Raw genomic sequence first — 14,364 nt, forward strand, 5'->3', positions numbered from 1 at the left:
GACATGGACACAGTGTCTCTTGCCCAGGGAAAATTGAAGGCTTGAATTAGTGTTTCTTGTGGGTCAAATTCTTTAAAATCATATTATTTTATTATAGCAAACAACAGCAAAAAAAAAAAAATCCAGGAAGTAAATTGCTTAAATAAATCATGGCACAAGGAATATTATTGAGTCAATGAAAATGTTGTAGAGTTGTCGGCATAAGAAAACGTTGATATTTCTAAGTGAAAAGTATATAACAAAACATTATGCTCGTTATCTTAGGTTGAGCTACTATAACAAAATACTTTATGTTGAGTGGCATAAACAACATTTATTTCTCACAGTTCTAAAATCTGGAAGTCTAAGATCAGGGTGCCATCATGACCACTTACGGTAAAGGCCCTCCTCCTAGTTCACACACAGCAGCCTTCTCACTAGATGGCAGACAGCTCACTGGTCCCTTCCTCTCCTTATGAGGGCACTAATCCTGTGATGGAGGCTTTACCCTTATGACCTCATCTAAACCTACTATCTCCCAAAGGCCCCACCTTTAAATGCTGTTACACAGGGGATTAAGGCACAAACATTCAGTCCACTGCATTCATTGTGATCCAATTTTGGGAAAATGAAAAAGCTATGTGTGTGATTGTGGGTGTGGATCAGGGTAACCAAGAATAAGAATAGATATGTCAAACTCTGGAAATATGCCAGTATTATACTCCTTTGTGCTTATCTTACCAAAGTCACGGTGGTAAATCACAACCCAGTAATATAGGTAAAGATTTCTGGTAAAATGAGCCAAGTCCAAACCCCCCCCCCCCCCAATCCCTCAAAGTTAGTCTTCCTAAGAAGAGCTCATCCTGGAGCAGGAAGCCGTGGAAGGCAGGGAAAGCTCTTTGCTCTGCCTGGGCCCGGATAACAAGGATTGGGAGTTCAGAACAGTTCTTCTCTATGCACAGAACGTGCATATCTTTTACTTTTATTTGTGAATTTCAAGTAATTATTTAATTTTAAATTTCATCTGTATTAAGTTCTTCCCTTTCATTCACAAATTACATCAAATTCTGCATGATAAATGTATTAACAGGGAATCCCCATGTTAGTTTTAATATTAAATGGGAAAATTTTTTAATGTTGTATGTTTGAAATAATGCCTCCAAATCTTTTGAAATGTGGGAAATATGTGGTCATCAGTCTCTTCAGTCCAATTTGAATAACAAGCAACCCAAAATTTTAGACTTATGTTTGAACAAATTAATAATGAAGGAAAACTGTGAATATAAATTCATAATAACAATAATGGATAAAATTATTAAATACTTATAAAGTACTTATTACTCGAAAGCTTTATGTATATTACTTATAATCTTCATAATAAACTTATGAGGAGAGGTGCTATTACTTTCCTTGTTTTCTAGATGAGGGCACTGAGGAACAGAGCTAAACTTGCCTAAGGGCATACAACTATGTAAAGCTTCTTTATTCCTCAGGAACACAGCCTCAAGAACTACCAAGCACTTGATTGATTCAGAGTTAACTCTAACTCCTATGAATCAATCAAGGGCCCACACGGGGCATTCTTAATGCAAAACAGGTCAGCACCAAAATCAACACATCCAAATGAGACTGTATTAAAGAAAAGAACTAAAATGCACTCCCAAGGTGCAAGACGTGCAACATCCACTCAGGAAGATGAAGGGGAACTCTTGAGCCAAGGCACAAGTGGTTGGTGCAGACTTTTAGACATACCTGGAAGGGGATGGATAGGGGAGGATTAAGGAAAGTAGCTATCACCACTCTGGCCCTCTGTTCCCTTTTCTTTTGAGATGGGAAGCAGAGTCTCATAATTAGTCCTCCACCTCAGTCAGTGTATGTAATAATCTCCGGAGAAGCTGTTAAAAACGTAAATTCCTTCTAAAAACGTTGAACACATGGCAGCATGTTGCTATTTGCTCCCATTGACTTCTTTGGAACCTGGCCAAAGCAGAGGAAGTCTGTGTGACAAATAAAGATTTTCACACTCAGCTAACTGCTGGGACAATTAACCCATGAGACTTGGAGAGGCAAGCACTTAAGATGCACAGGGAGAATGCCACCCCATCTGAAATCTCACTAGGCCTTTTTATTGTTTCAACAAATCATATGCACTCAGCTCTACTATGAAGCTAAATTATAGCTTTCACATGAAGGCTATAACCCAACTATAGCACAAGACTATGGGGAAAGGGCCAAGGAAGGGGAAAGGAGGAGGGAGGTTTTGGTGGAGGGAGGGTAATGAATGGGTGGGGCCACATCTAGGGTGCATCTTAGAATGAGTACAGGCGAAACTTACTAAATGCAGAATACAAATGCCTACATACAGTAACTAAGAAAATGCCATGAAGGCTACGTTGAACAGTTTGACGAGAATATTTCAGGTTGTATATGAAACCCGCACATTGTACCCCTTGATTGCACTAATGTACACAGCTATGATTTAACAATAAAAATAAATAGAAAACAAAAAAATACGAATCATTTACAATATACCATTAGCCGATTCATCATGATTATTTAGGAGTCAAGAAAACTATGTCCCTACAAGTGATCTAGGGGTGGTCTTAAGTAAGACGTAAGGGCAATAAAATATAGAGGGGAGTGGACAAAGCATCTGGGTTAGAATTAACTTTTAAAAGGAAATATATATTGTAAAAGAGTGGAGATGTTACCTTTTAATCTATACTGCTAATCTATTCCATCCAGCCCAAGCGGCTGCTTTCTAATCTAATCTTTTAACTTGTTCAAAACCAGTTAAGTGTTTGTTTGTTTTAGAGACAGAGTTTCATTTTATCACCCTCGATAGAGTGCTCTAGCATCACAGCTCACAGCAACCTCCAACTCCTGGGCTTAGGCGATTCTCTTGCCTCAGCTTCCAGACTAGATGGGCCTACAGGCGCTTGCCACAATGCCCAGCTATTTTTTGTTGAGTTTGGCTGGGACGGGTTTGAACCCACCACCCTCGGTATATGGGGCTGGCTCCCTACCCACTGAGCCACAGGCACTGCCCCAAGTTAAGCATTTTATTCTTGTGGCTGCATTCAGCTTTCAAGATAGGGAGCCAGGCTCTTGAGGTTTGAACTCACAAACACTTTGCCACTTTTTTTCTTTTATAATTTTTCTAGCCTGTCCCCACAGGAGCAGAGAATATTGTGGCGGTTACAAGGTTGGTGATGGGGAGATGTTTGTCAAAGGATATAAAACTTCAGTTAGAAAAGAGGAATGAAGTTCAGAGATCTATTGCACAGCCTGGTGACTAGTCAATAACAAAATATTGCATTTTTGAAAATTGCTGAGAGTAGATGTTAAGAGGTGTCACCACAAAAAATGATAAGTATCTAAAGTAATGCATATGCTTACTAGCTTGATTTAGCCATTCCATAATGCATATACATTTCAAAACATCATGTTGTACACAATAAATACATACAATATTTGTCAATTAAAAATTTTTTAATTAAAAAAAATTCAGTCAAAATTCTTCCTGGGAGCCATCTTCAGAAATTTCAAGACCACTGGTTTACATTAGGACTTATGAATCTACTTTTTTTTTTGCAGTTTTTGGCCAGGGCCGGGTTTGAACCCACCACCTCCAGAGATTATGTACCTTTCTCTGCCATGCCAGGTTCACTGAGACCCTGATACGGGGCCGGCGCCCCACTCCTTTGAGCCACAGGCACCACCCTGAATCTACATTTTAAACAAACTTTTCAAAACATTAGAGAACCACACTTTGAGAAAACTGTACTATACACTTAGTAGGCCTCGAGTATAGATACTGTCCATGGGACCACTGGGAATTAAGCACTCTCTCTCTGAATACTTGGGGTTTCCTGCCCAGCTTACCCTGGTAAACTTTCTGGCACAGTGGGGAAAGCTACAAGACAGGAGAGCTATACATGGAGGGAGACAGCTGGAGTAGGATGTCATGGAATTGGTGATGCCATATGTCTCAAAAAATCCCAAACTTAGAACTGCATGTGAACTTACAACTATATCACAATAAATAAAAAGTTTTAAAAGAAAATCCCTAACAGAGATCATCCAGCCACTGGTAAGGACAGGTGCTACATATGCATAGAGAAAAGGATGTTTCCTAGGGATCTGGTGTTAGTATCAACTCCCAGACCCACCAGTTCTTTGCATTAATTTGGAGGGAACGGAAAATATTGTTAACCGTCAGGATGTGGATGGAGCTGGGAGGTGTGAGAAGACAGAGGTATTGATACTGTATTTGCTATGAAAAAGGGCAATAAATTAGTGTAATCAAACACTGGTCCAAGAGACACAGTGTTTGTCAGTAGACTGTTTATAGCAGTTCTATCGGAATGGCTGTAAATCTCTGCATGAGAGTAAATATGTTCAGTAGTTATGAGTGTGACATATTTTCAAAAGCACCTTGGAAAAATGGGATACAAATTGAGGACTCAGTGAGAGCCCAGGTGGCTCAACAGTCCGTGGAAGCAGAGCAGAAGACCTCACTATTGTAAGAGGACAGCAGCAGCTAGAAAGGATTGGAGGAATAATAGCAGAGATAAGGGTGGGAGGACAAGCCATTTTGGCAGCAGAGGCACCACCACTAGGAGAAACCTATTTGGGTAGCAGAGTTGATTAAATCTAGTGTAAAGGGTTTCTAGACATATTCTGCAGTCAGAATAAAACCCCTGTGTTACTCAGGCCTGCCCTTGACCTAGACACAAATCTTACAGAAGGGAGAATCCTGAATGACTTCTCTTATAGGTATGCACAGGCCTTGGGCCAGCAGAGATTGTGTACCTTTCTCTGCCATGCCAGGTTCACTGAGACCCTGATCCACGCTGTGCACCCCAGTAAGTCACCAAAACAAACCTGTTTGCCTTGATAGGATCTCTCAGCTTTCTGCACTATCATACAACCTTGAACTTCAGTCAAGTGCTGCTGAGTAGGCATCTCCTTGTTTCCCTGATATATACAGCCAGGGACACAAAGTTCTCTATTTAAAATGCCCCCATAATAGCGCTGCCTCCACAGCTCCTTGACATTCTGAATCAGAGAGTGGACATCTGATAGGTAGTTCTGGCTGCTTGGTATGGCAGAGTTCAATTCAAAAAAGAAAGGCACATTCCATGGGCGGCGCCTGTGGCTCAGTGAGTAGGGCGCCAGCCCCATATGCCGAGGGTGGCGGGTTCAAACCCAGCCCCGGCCAAACTGCAACCAAAAAATAGCCGGGCGTTGTGGCGGGCGCCTGTAGTCCCAGCTCCTCAGGAGGCTGAGGCAAGAGAATCGCGTAAGCCCAAGAGTTAAGAGGTTGCTGTGAGCCGTGTGACCCCACGGCACTCTACCCGAGGGCGGTACAGTGAGACTCTGTCTCTACAAAAAAAAAAAAAAAAAAAGAAAGGCACATTCCACTTGTGTATAATGTGTGTAATGAATTTGTGAGTCTCTATTATTCAGACTATAGTAGTCTGAACACTCAGACCCTAGATTCTAAGGCTTATTCCAGGCCTGTCCTCCTGGATCTTGAGGACAGCCTTCTACACAGAAAGCGATTGTCCTGCGCTGGCGCCAGTTTCCAGGACTATGAGACTATAGGGACTACAAGGACTAGCTAGGCCCTGATGGGAAAGAATAAGCCCTATGGCACTGCATTAAGCCTTCATAAAATGAGTATTGAATGAAAAAGGTAGTGATTCAGTCTATATTTGAGCTACAGCAATATGGTGGGAAGGGGAGGAGGGAACTACTTCCTAAAATATTCCATTTAGACTCTTAAAGAACTGTTCCTTGTTTTGAATTAAAACTTATTTTCATTTAACTTCCATTCTTTTCAAACACAAATAACTCTCAGGGCCACATCAGTTCCCCGTCTCCCACATGAACACGACTCATATTTCTAAGTCTTCTTGCTTCAGTTCCATCTAGTGATCCTTATTTGGCGCCTAACCTTTGAGCTACTCTGGTATGTCCATGTGTCTCTCAAAAGTCTAGTACAAAGAGCAGCACTGCACGTGTCGTGCAGTTCACATCCAGTTCAATATGATGTTCATGCCCTTGCTCCCTTGCTCATAGTGTGATTTTTGTATTGTCACGTCAGAAATTTAGTTGGTTAGCTACGTTTTTTAAAATCTCATCTTCCTTTCCACTCTTCCCTCACCTGAGCCTTTGTTTGCAGAGTCAAGTAAAAGTTGTAACATTTAGAACACAATGCCTGATGCGTGGCCTAACTCATATTAATAATCATTATTATTAACTTCATTTTATTAACTATGATCACTACAAAATATAATTACCACTTAATATGTTAGCTCTCAGGCAGCTAGGGATTTTCAGAGGAAGTTATACCCCTTACTAAGCCCCGCCCCCGGGACCTCGGAGGCCGGGCGCCTCGCCCACTCAAAGCCGGAGGCAGCAGCGCTCAATGTAGCCGCTGATTGGCTGGCCCGGGCGCAGCTTGATGGCGTCGAGCTGGCGAACGGCGGTCCGGGCGGCTGCACCTGGGCGAAGGCTCCCTGTGTGAAGGGGCGGGTGGCCAGAGCGTGCGGTAGACTCGGGTGGCGGGGAGGGCCAGAGCCCTCCTTACGCCTCGCCATGAGTTTTCTTATCGACTCCAGCATTATGATTGTCTCCCAGGTGAGTCACCGCCTCCCTTCCCGAGTGGGCTTCCTGGGGTCCCAGCGATCCCTGAGAGGGCGAGGAACGTGTGGGATTTGCTGCACACTATCCCATCCCTCCAGAAGCTCCCTCTAATGAGCCTCTTGGCTTTTAGCCTGTCATTCGTTACTCTATTTGTTTCTCCCTTGCATTTGTCGTATAACTGATATCATTATGTATTTTTTTATGAATTTATTTTGAGATCCTGTCTTGTTCATAGTTGTATCCCTACCTGCAAGTGCAAGCATTCTATAAATTATTGTTAGCCAACAGTTAATATTTGTCTTCTATCGTCTTTCCACCAGTGTAAAGGTTTTTGTTGTTGTTTTTTTTTGTTTGTTTGTTTGTTTTTTTGTCCTTTCTTTCAAATGACAGAAACAACTCCCTTTGGGGGCTTAAGGTAAACTAAATTATTGTTCTTTGATTCAATTTTTGTATTACTCAGTCCTACTGCTTCTGTTTTTAGAGCCTTGTCCTTGTCTTTTAAAAGTCTTTTATAATAACATTTAAGAAATATGAAACAAGAAAATGCCATCCATAATTCTATCACTGATACAGTAACTTTTTTATTTTTGAAATTTACTACCTTTTATGTTTTTCATACTTATTGTGTTTATTTGCTGCATAATATTCAAATCAATATATAAAAATCTGTAGATGTGCAACTCTCCTGCTTAATACTTAAGGCTTCCTGTTCCTGTTCAGAGTTATTTTTAGCCCTGGTATCAAATCAAGAAAAATAGCATAATTAAGTAGCATTCTTTCACTCAGAATAAAGATAAGAATGTCAGTGAAAAATTAAATTAACATTGCATTGCATCTCTAAGATTTTTAACATCATTGTAATTGATACAGTATTGAATTAAGAAAATGGTTTTCTAATCTTTTATGCCTTCCAATTATATACCTTAACTTTCACTCATGCATTCGCATGCAATATTAAATTTAATTGTAAAAACTATTCTTTACAAATGGGGAAGTAAGACTTAAAGAATCCTTCTCGTAGAATGTTCTCTGTTCAGATATTTATGTTGCTACTTTATCATTACTTAGGTGCTAATAAAAAAGTCATTTCAGGAAAGCTTTACCTGACCTCCAACCCCCAGCCATAGTATCCTTCCATTCTGGCCATCTTCTTTCTCATTTCCCCATTTTATTTTATTCTAAGTATTTATCACTAACATTTATTTATATATTTATATATGTTTATTATCTGTAGACTCTATGAAGTCCAAGATACTATCTTTCTTGCTCTCTCTTGCATTCTCCAGCATCCAGACCAGTTGCTGGTATAAGAAGAGGCCTAGTAAATACTTACCTAATAAAAAGCACCTCTCTGGAGAGGTGTGGTTACCTTGGAAGCAACACCTTCCCCTTGTCCTTATTTCTCCTGTTTTATATAAACAGAAAGGTTTATTTGTAATGAAATCTTTTTTTCTTCTTTTTTTTTTTAGAGACAGAGTCTCATTTTGTCACCCTCAGTAGAGTGCTATGGTGTCACAGCTCACAGCAACCTCCAGCTCTTGGGCTTAGGCAATTCTCTTGCCTCAGCCTCCCAAGTAGCTGGGACTACAGGCGCTGGCCACAACGCCCGGCTATTTTTTTTTTTTGCAGTTTGGCCAGGGCTGGGTTTGAACCTGCCACCCTCGGCATATGGGGCCGGCACCCTACTCACTGAGCCACAGGCGCTGCCCTATTTGTAATGAAATCTTAAATTAGAGGTTCCCATATTTTAAAGCATGCTCACCATGCCACAGGATGAAGTTCACACTCCTTGATATGGTTCATAGGATCTTTTACGTTCTCTTATCTCTTCAGCCTTGGCTTTCACCATTTCCTCACTTCACTTTAGATTCTAAAGTTTAGACTTCCGAAATCTGTTCATGCTAGATTTCCACATAGTTTGTTCTCTCCTTCTAAACATTTTCCCCATATCCCTCCCCTTCTTTCTTCTGGCTAATTCTTATTCAGCCTTCAGATCTCAACTTGAATATCAAAGAAGCCCACCCCAGACTGGACTAGATGACACTATACATGCTGCCATAATACCCTTCACACTGCCTTATAGCAACATTAACACGTTGTTTTGTAATTACTTATTTATCTCTTCCCTAGATTATAAACTGGAGAGTGGCACCCATGTCCTATTATTTACTATTCTATCCCTAGGATGTAGCCCATATTAGACACAGTGAATATTTGTTAAATGAATAAAAGGGTGAATAAATGATCCAAGAAAGATGTCTGTTCCAGTTATTTCTTTAATAGCTATCCTGCTATGGCCATCTTTTTTTTTTTTTTTTTTAACTATAACTAATTTTCAACCTAGAGGTCATTTTTATAAAAGCAACTTTTATCTAACTCATGTTTTTAGCCCTCTGTGCAGTTATAAGACTTCTCAGTTCCAGAGTACTCTTTAAGTCTCAAGGTCAAGACTATTCTGCACGATTCTAAAAGTATTATATTTTTTGAATAAGAAGCTCTGTACCTTTCATTTTATTTGGAAAGCTGTTTGAAATTGCTTTTTTCTCAGTGTAATCTAATTCTTTGTACCCTCAATGAATACCAAACAATAAAAACACACACAACAGAATGATGACAAAAAAAAAAAAAGAAATTGCTTTTTTCTTCTGAATCCTTTTTGGATCCTCTGTAATCTTGCCAGAATTCATATTTATCTTGGGTATAATAAATTTTCTAATTCTGTGTGTGTGTGTATAGTTTAAAAGTCTCTTCAAGCTTTGTCAATGTGAAAGCCTACAATGTAGTATTAAATAATATGTTCGTTTCTCTTTTCTTCTATTCCCTGTCTAGTCATATAAACTTGCTTGTTTTCTCTTCCTTGTCTAAAGTTATATTTCACTGTGTCCTTGGTGATTTTTTTTTTTAAATCATCCCTCTCCACCATACACACCAGTCTCAGTCCTCGTTGCTCAACTTCTCCACTTTCAGTCGTGCTTCATTAGTCATATAAATAAGGCCTCTGTACTCTGCATTTAAATCTGTCTCCACTAGTAATTATTCTGTATATATTAACTTAAGTGTCTCCTGGATAGTCCAGGGGTATTTTCTCATAATCTGTTTGCTCCTTTCCTTTTCTACTTGATCTGGATTCATAATTCCACCTTACTTTCTCATACCCCGTTGTTCTTTTACCTTCACATAAAAGTCTACACTTAGATCATACTTGTCTGCTACTGATATAGGGGACTGAAGGCTGCTGTAGAAAATTACACAACTTGGCCAGATGTGGTGGCTTATACCTGTAATCCTAGCACTTCGAGAGGTTGAGGCAGGAGGATTGCTTGGGGCCAGGAGTTTGAGACTAGCCTGAGCAACATAGTGAGATCTTGTCTCTCTAAAAAATTTTTTTAAGTTTAAAAAAAGGAAAATCACACAGCTGTGTAGTTCACCAATGTCCTCAGTTTTTCGAACCATTCTTTTCTTAACTTTAATCAGCTATTTGTTCCATTCCCCTCATAATTTCTCTGAGTCTCACTCACTTTCCTCAAAGCTGCCTTTTCTGTGCATGCCTCTCTTATTCTTAACAGATGACCTTGTCTCTTATTTAATCAACAAAAGTGAGACCAAATGGCATGATATCTTTCTGCTTCTTACATTTTAATCTAAAAGGTTATCTATATCCACATCCATTCTCACCTCCTTTTCTCCCACACTGGAAAATAGGGTTCGCCCATGGTTCGGCGCCTGTGCCTCAAGCAGCTAGGGCGCCAGCCACATTCAACAGAGCTGGAGGTTCAAATCTAGCCTGGGCCCGCCTACAACAATGGCAACTACAACCAAAGAATAGCCGGGCATTGTGGCGGGTGCCTGTAGTCCCAGCTACTTGGGAGGCTGAGGCAAGAGAATCACTCGAGCCTAAGAGTTTGAGGTTGCGTGAGCTGTGATGCCATGGCACTCTACTGAGGGCGACTCTGTCTCTCTCTCTCTCTCACACACACACACACACAAAAGAAAATAGCATTCTCCCTACTTCTGTTTAAGTCCATCCTCCCAACCTATGCCTTTGATTTTGAAGTAGCTTATTTTATTTTGAAGTGGTTAAAAGCACAAGTGTTGGAGTCAGCAACATAGGATTCAGGTTGAATCCTCATTCTGATACTCACTATAAATTGATTAACCTCTCTAAACCTCAGCTTTCTCTGAAAATAAGACAGTCAGACTTACTTTATTAGGTTTTTATGATATATTATGAGATAATAATGCTAAATACTACTTAGAGTACCTGGAATACAGTAAATGATCAATAAAAGTTACCTAATAGTAATAATAAGTTAATAATAACATTATCAACTCATCCTCTAGTATTCTCTGTTCTTTCTTTAATCTCCTTATTCCACAACTTTCTTCCCTTTGACCTATAAACTTTCTCTTCATCCCCATCCTTTAAGCAATAATCTAATGTTTTCTCTCTTTCTCATTCTTGGCTCTCCCTAGTGTAATTTGCATTTATTGTCTCCACTGCTTTACCTCCCATTCACTCCCACTAGAGTCTAGTACCTCTACCTCACTACTCAATACTGTTTTCCTTAAGGTCATCCTTGACCTGCACGTACTAAATCCTCTGAATGTTTTTCTGTCAGAGTATTATATCCCTCTTTACCTCATTTAATCCTCTTTAGACCCTCTTCTCATAGGTTCAGGACACTATACTCTCTTGGTTTCATTATTTCTCTGTTTCTTCTTTGTGTCCTTCCTGGTCTCATCTTCCTATTCCTACCATCTAGTTTTCTTGGCACATTGCTCTCCTCGCGCTACATGCTATTCTTTGGGATCTTGTTTATTTTGGTGGCTTCAAGTCTGAAGTATATCTCAGTCCTGCCTTCATAATCTGTTTTTCATTCAAATGCTTGCTGGATATCTTGACCCATCTTGCTGGGTGGCCCTCAGGACTTTAGCATATTTAAAATGAACTCTTGGGACTTGGCACCCATAGCTTAGTGATTAGGGTGCTGGCCACACACACTGAGGCAGGTGGGTTTGAACCTGGCCCGGGCCTGCTAAACAACAATGACAACTGCAACAAAAAAATAGCTAGGCAGTGTGGCGAGTGCCTGCAGTCCCAGCTACTTGGGAGGCTGAGGCAAGAGAATTGCTTAAAGCCCAAGAGTTTGAGGTTGCCATGAGCTGTGATGCCACAGCACTCTACTAAGGGCAACATAGTGAGACTCTCTCTCAAAAAAATAAATAAATAAATAAATAAACTCTTGGGGAGCTGAGAAAGGAGAATCACTTGATCTCGGGAATTTGAGACCAGCCTGAGCAAGAGTAGGACCTTGTCTCTACTAAAAATAGAAAAATTAGCTGGGTATTGTGGCAGGTGCCTATACTCGGGAGGCTGAGGCTGAAGGGCCACTTGAGCCCAGGAGTTTGAGGTTGCACTGAGCTATGATGATACCACTGCACTCTAGCTCAAATGACAGAGAGACTCTACCTCAAAAAATAAAATATAAAGTAATATAAAATAAAATACTCATTGTCTTCCCCATCTTCTACTCTCTTCTTCCTTCAATATTCCTTACATAAATTGGGCAGCCTCACTCTTCATTCTTTATCCCTGCCTACTTGTCTTTGACCCTGATTTTACCTTCTAAATAATTCTCAAATCTGTTGCCTTCTCTTCTGTCACCAGTGTTTTGATTCAGATTTTTATGATATCTCATCTGGACTCCTATAAGAAACTCTTACAATGTTTCTCTTCTTACAGTGATGTGTCTTTCACATAGCCACATGCTGCAATATAAAAGAAATAAGGCCATCTCATTACCCTACTTACTCCCCTCACCACCCACAGACTTGGTGACTGGTCTTCTGCACCACTCTAGCCTCATTTTTAGCTTCTTCATTTTTTGAATTTTATCTTCCACCAGCACCAAATTGTGTGTAGTTCCTAGCACTTAACATGCTATTTATTCTGTGCCTTCGCTTATGTTCTTTACTGTCTGGAAAGCCCTATCCCCCCATCTCCATACCTCTGTCTTTTCTCTGTCTAAATCTTACTCATCCTTCAAGAGAGTAGTTTTTAATATTTTAAGTGGTGGTGGAAACCCTTGAGTGTGTGATGAATACTTTGGAACCTCTTGAAAAATGTATGTTGTCCCCAAATTTGCATGCAGTATCAGGGTTTTTATTGTTGTTTATTTGAGATAGAGTCTCAGTTTTTGTTGCCCTCCACACAGTGCCATGGAGTCATAGCTCACAGCAACCTCAAACTCTTGGGCTCAAGAGATCCTCTTGCCTCAGCTTCCCAAGTAGGTGGGACTACCACCAGCACTTGGCACAGTGCTTGGCTATTTTTTAGAGATGAGGTCTTGCTCTTGCTCAGTCTGGTCTTGAACTCCTGAGCTCAAGCAGTTCACCCGCTGCAGCCTCCCAGAGTGCTAGGATTATAAGCATGAGCTACTGTGCCTGGCCCTACTATATCAAGTTTTAACCCCAAGTTTAAAACCTCCTTAAGGTCAGGTATTATCTTCTCCAGAAAATCTGTCCTAACCCCCTAAAGATTGGTTTGGTCTCCCACTTTCATATTGTTTGAAAGTATCATGTACACACAACTTTCACTGCACATCCATATAACATTATAATTATTCCTGTAGTATCTTCAGCATTATATGGTGAGCTCCTCAAAGGTAGCAACTATTATATACATCTTTGTATACCCAGTAGCTAGCACAGCATTTTTGAGGTTCAGTGTTGCTGAGGAATAAACCATCTTCTACTGTAGACCATTCAGACCTTCAGCAAACATTTATGGAAAGTATGCTGTGCCAGGCATTGTGCTGGTTGCTAAGGACATAAAATTAACAAAACAAACATAGTTCATGTCCTCAAAGAGCTTATAATCTAATGTCTTTAAAAAATATTTAAATCATTGTGGTAAATGCTTTGACAAGACATAGGATAGAACAGACTTATAAAAAAAGAGTAATTTATCTTTATTTGGGAGGGCAGAGAAAGCCTTCAAGAGGGAGTAAAATATGAGGTAAGACCTTTAGGATAACTGGGAGGGGGCTGGAGAGAAGTTCCTGTCAAGGCACAATATCTACAGAGGTCTTGATATGAAAGAATGTATGTCTAAAGAACCAAAGGAAGTTCCATGTGGCTGAAAACATGAGTTTGATTAGCAAGAGGACATGGTTAAGAGTCTGGAGTAGTCTATGTAAAACTGTGCTCAAGAGTTTACCCTTGGCTGGCTGCACTGGCTCATGCCTGTAATCTAGCACTTTGAGAGGCTAGGCTGGGAGGATCACTTGAGGCTAGCCAGGATTTCAAGACCAGCTTGAGCAAGAGTGAGCCTCTATGTCTATTAAAAAAAAGAAGAAGAAGAAAAGGAAAAATTACTTTTTTTTCCTGTAGCTTGGGAAGCTGAGGCAAAAAGACTACTGAAGCCCAAGATTTTGAGGTTGCCGTGAGCTATGAGATATAATCACACTACTGCACTGTAGCCTAGGTGACAGAGCAAGACCCTATCTCAAAACCAACAAACAAAAACATTTTACACTTACATCCCCAGTTAAAGTAGTCATAGAAGGGCATTAAAAGAAATTTATTCATTTAAAATTCCCAGCCAGTATAAGAAGAAAAGAGTTGGGTCAGAGTGTGTGTGTATGTGCATAGAAGTTTCTATTTACTAGTGAAAAACAAACCAGCTTTGTCAGCTGTCATGTGCCTACTGTCTCTGATGCCAGTTTGAAA

The 14,364-nt window shown here is 40.2% G+C and overlaps 1 protein-coding gene across 5 annotated transcripts in view; it reads left to right on the forward strand.

Moving 5' to 3' along the window:
• Window positions 1-6,421: 6,421 nt before the first annotated feature.
• The window catches only part of LOC128586388 (Golgi pH regulator A), a 64,390-nt gene continuing 56,447 nt past the window's right edge, over window positions 6,422-14,364 (forward strand). For 3 of the 5 annotated variants that reach the window (XM_053592161.1, XM_053592160.1, XM_053592165.1), the window contains exon 1: window positions 6,447-6,627. In XM_053592161.1, coding sequence (XP_053448136.1) covers window positions 6,586-6,627 — 42 coding nt within the window. In that variant the 5' untranslated portion in view covers window positions 6,447-6,585. Of the gene's footprint in view, window positions 6,628-14,364 lie in introns of all 5 variants that reach the window. The other 2 variants (XM_053592159.1, XM_053592167.1) reach the window with 2 other exon arrangements.

Source organism: Nycticebus coucang, chromosome 5 (assembly GCF_027406575.1).
Source record: "Nycticebus coucang isolate mNycCou1 chromosome 5, mNycCou1.pri, whole genome shotgun sequence".
Classification (NCBI taxonomy): Eukaryota; Metazoa; Chordata; class Mammalia; order Primates; family Lorisidae; genus Nycticebus; species Nycticebus coucang.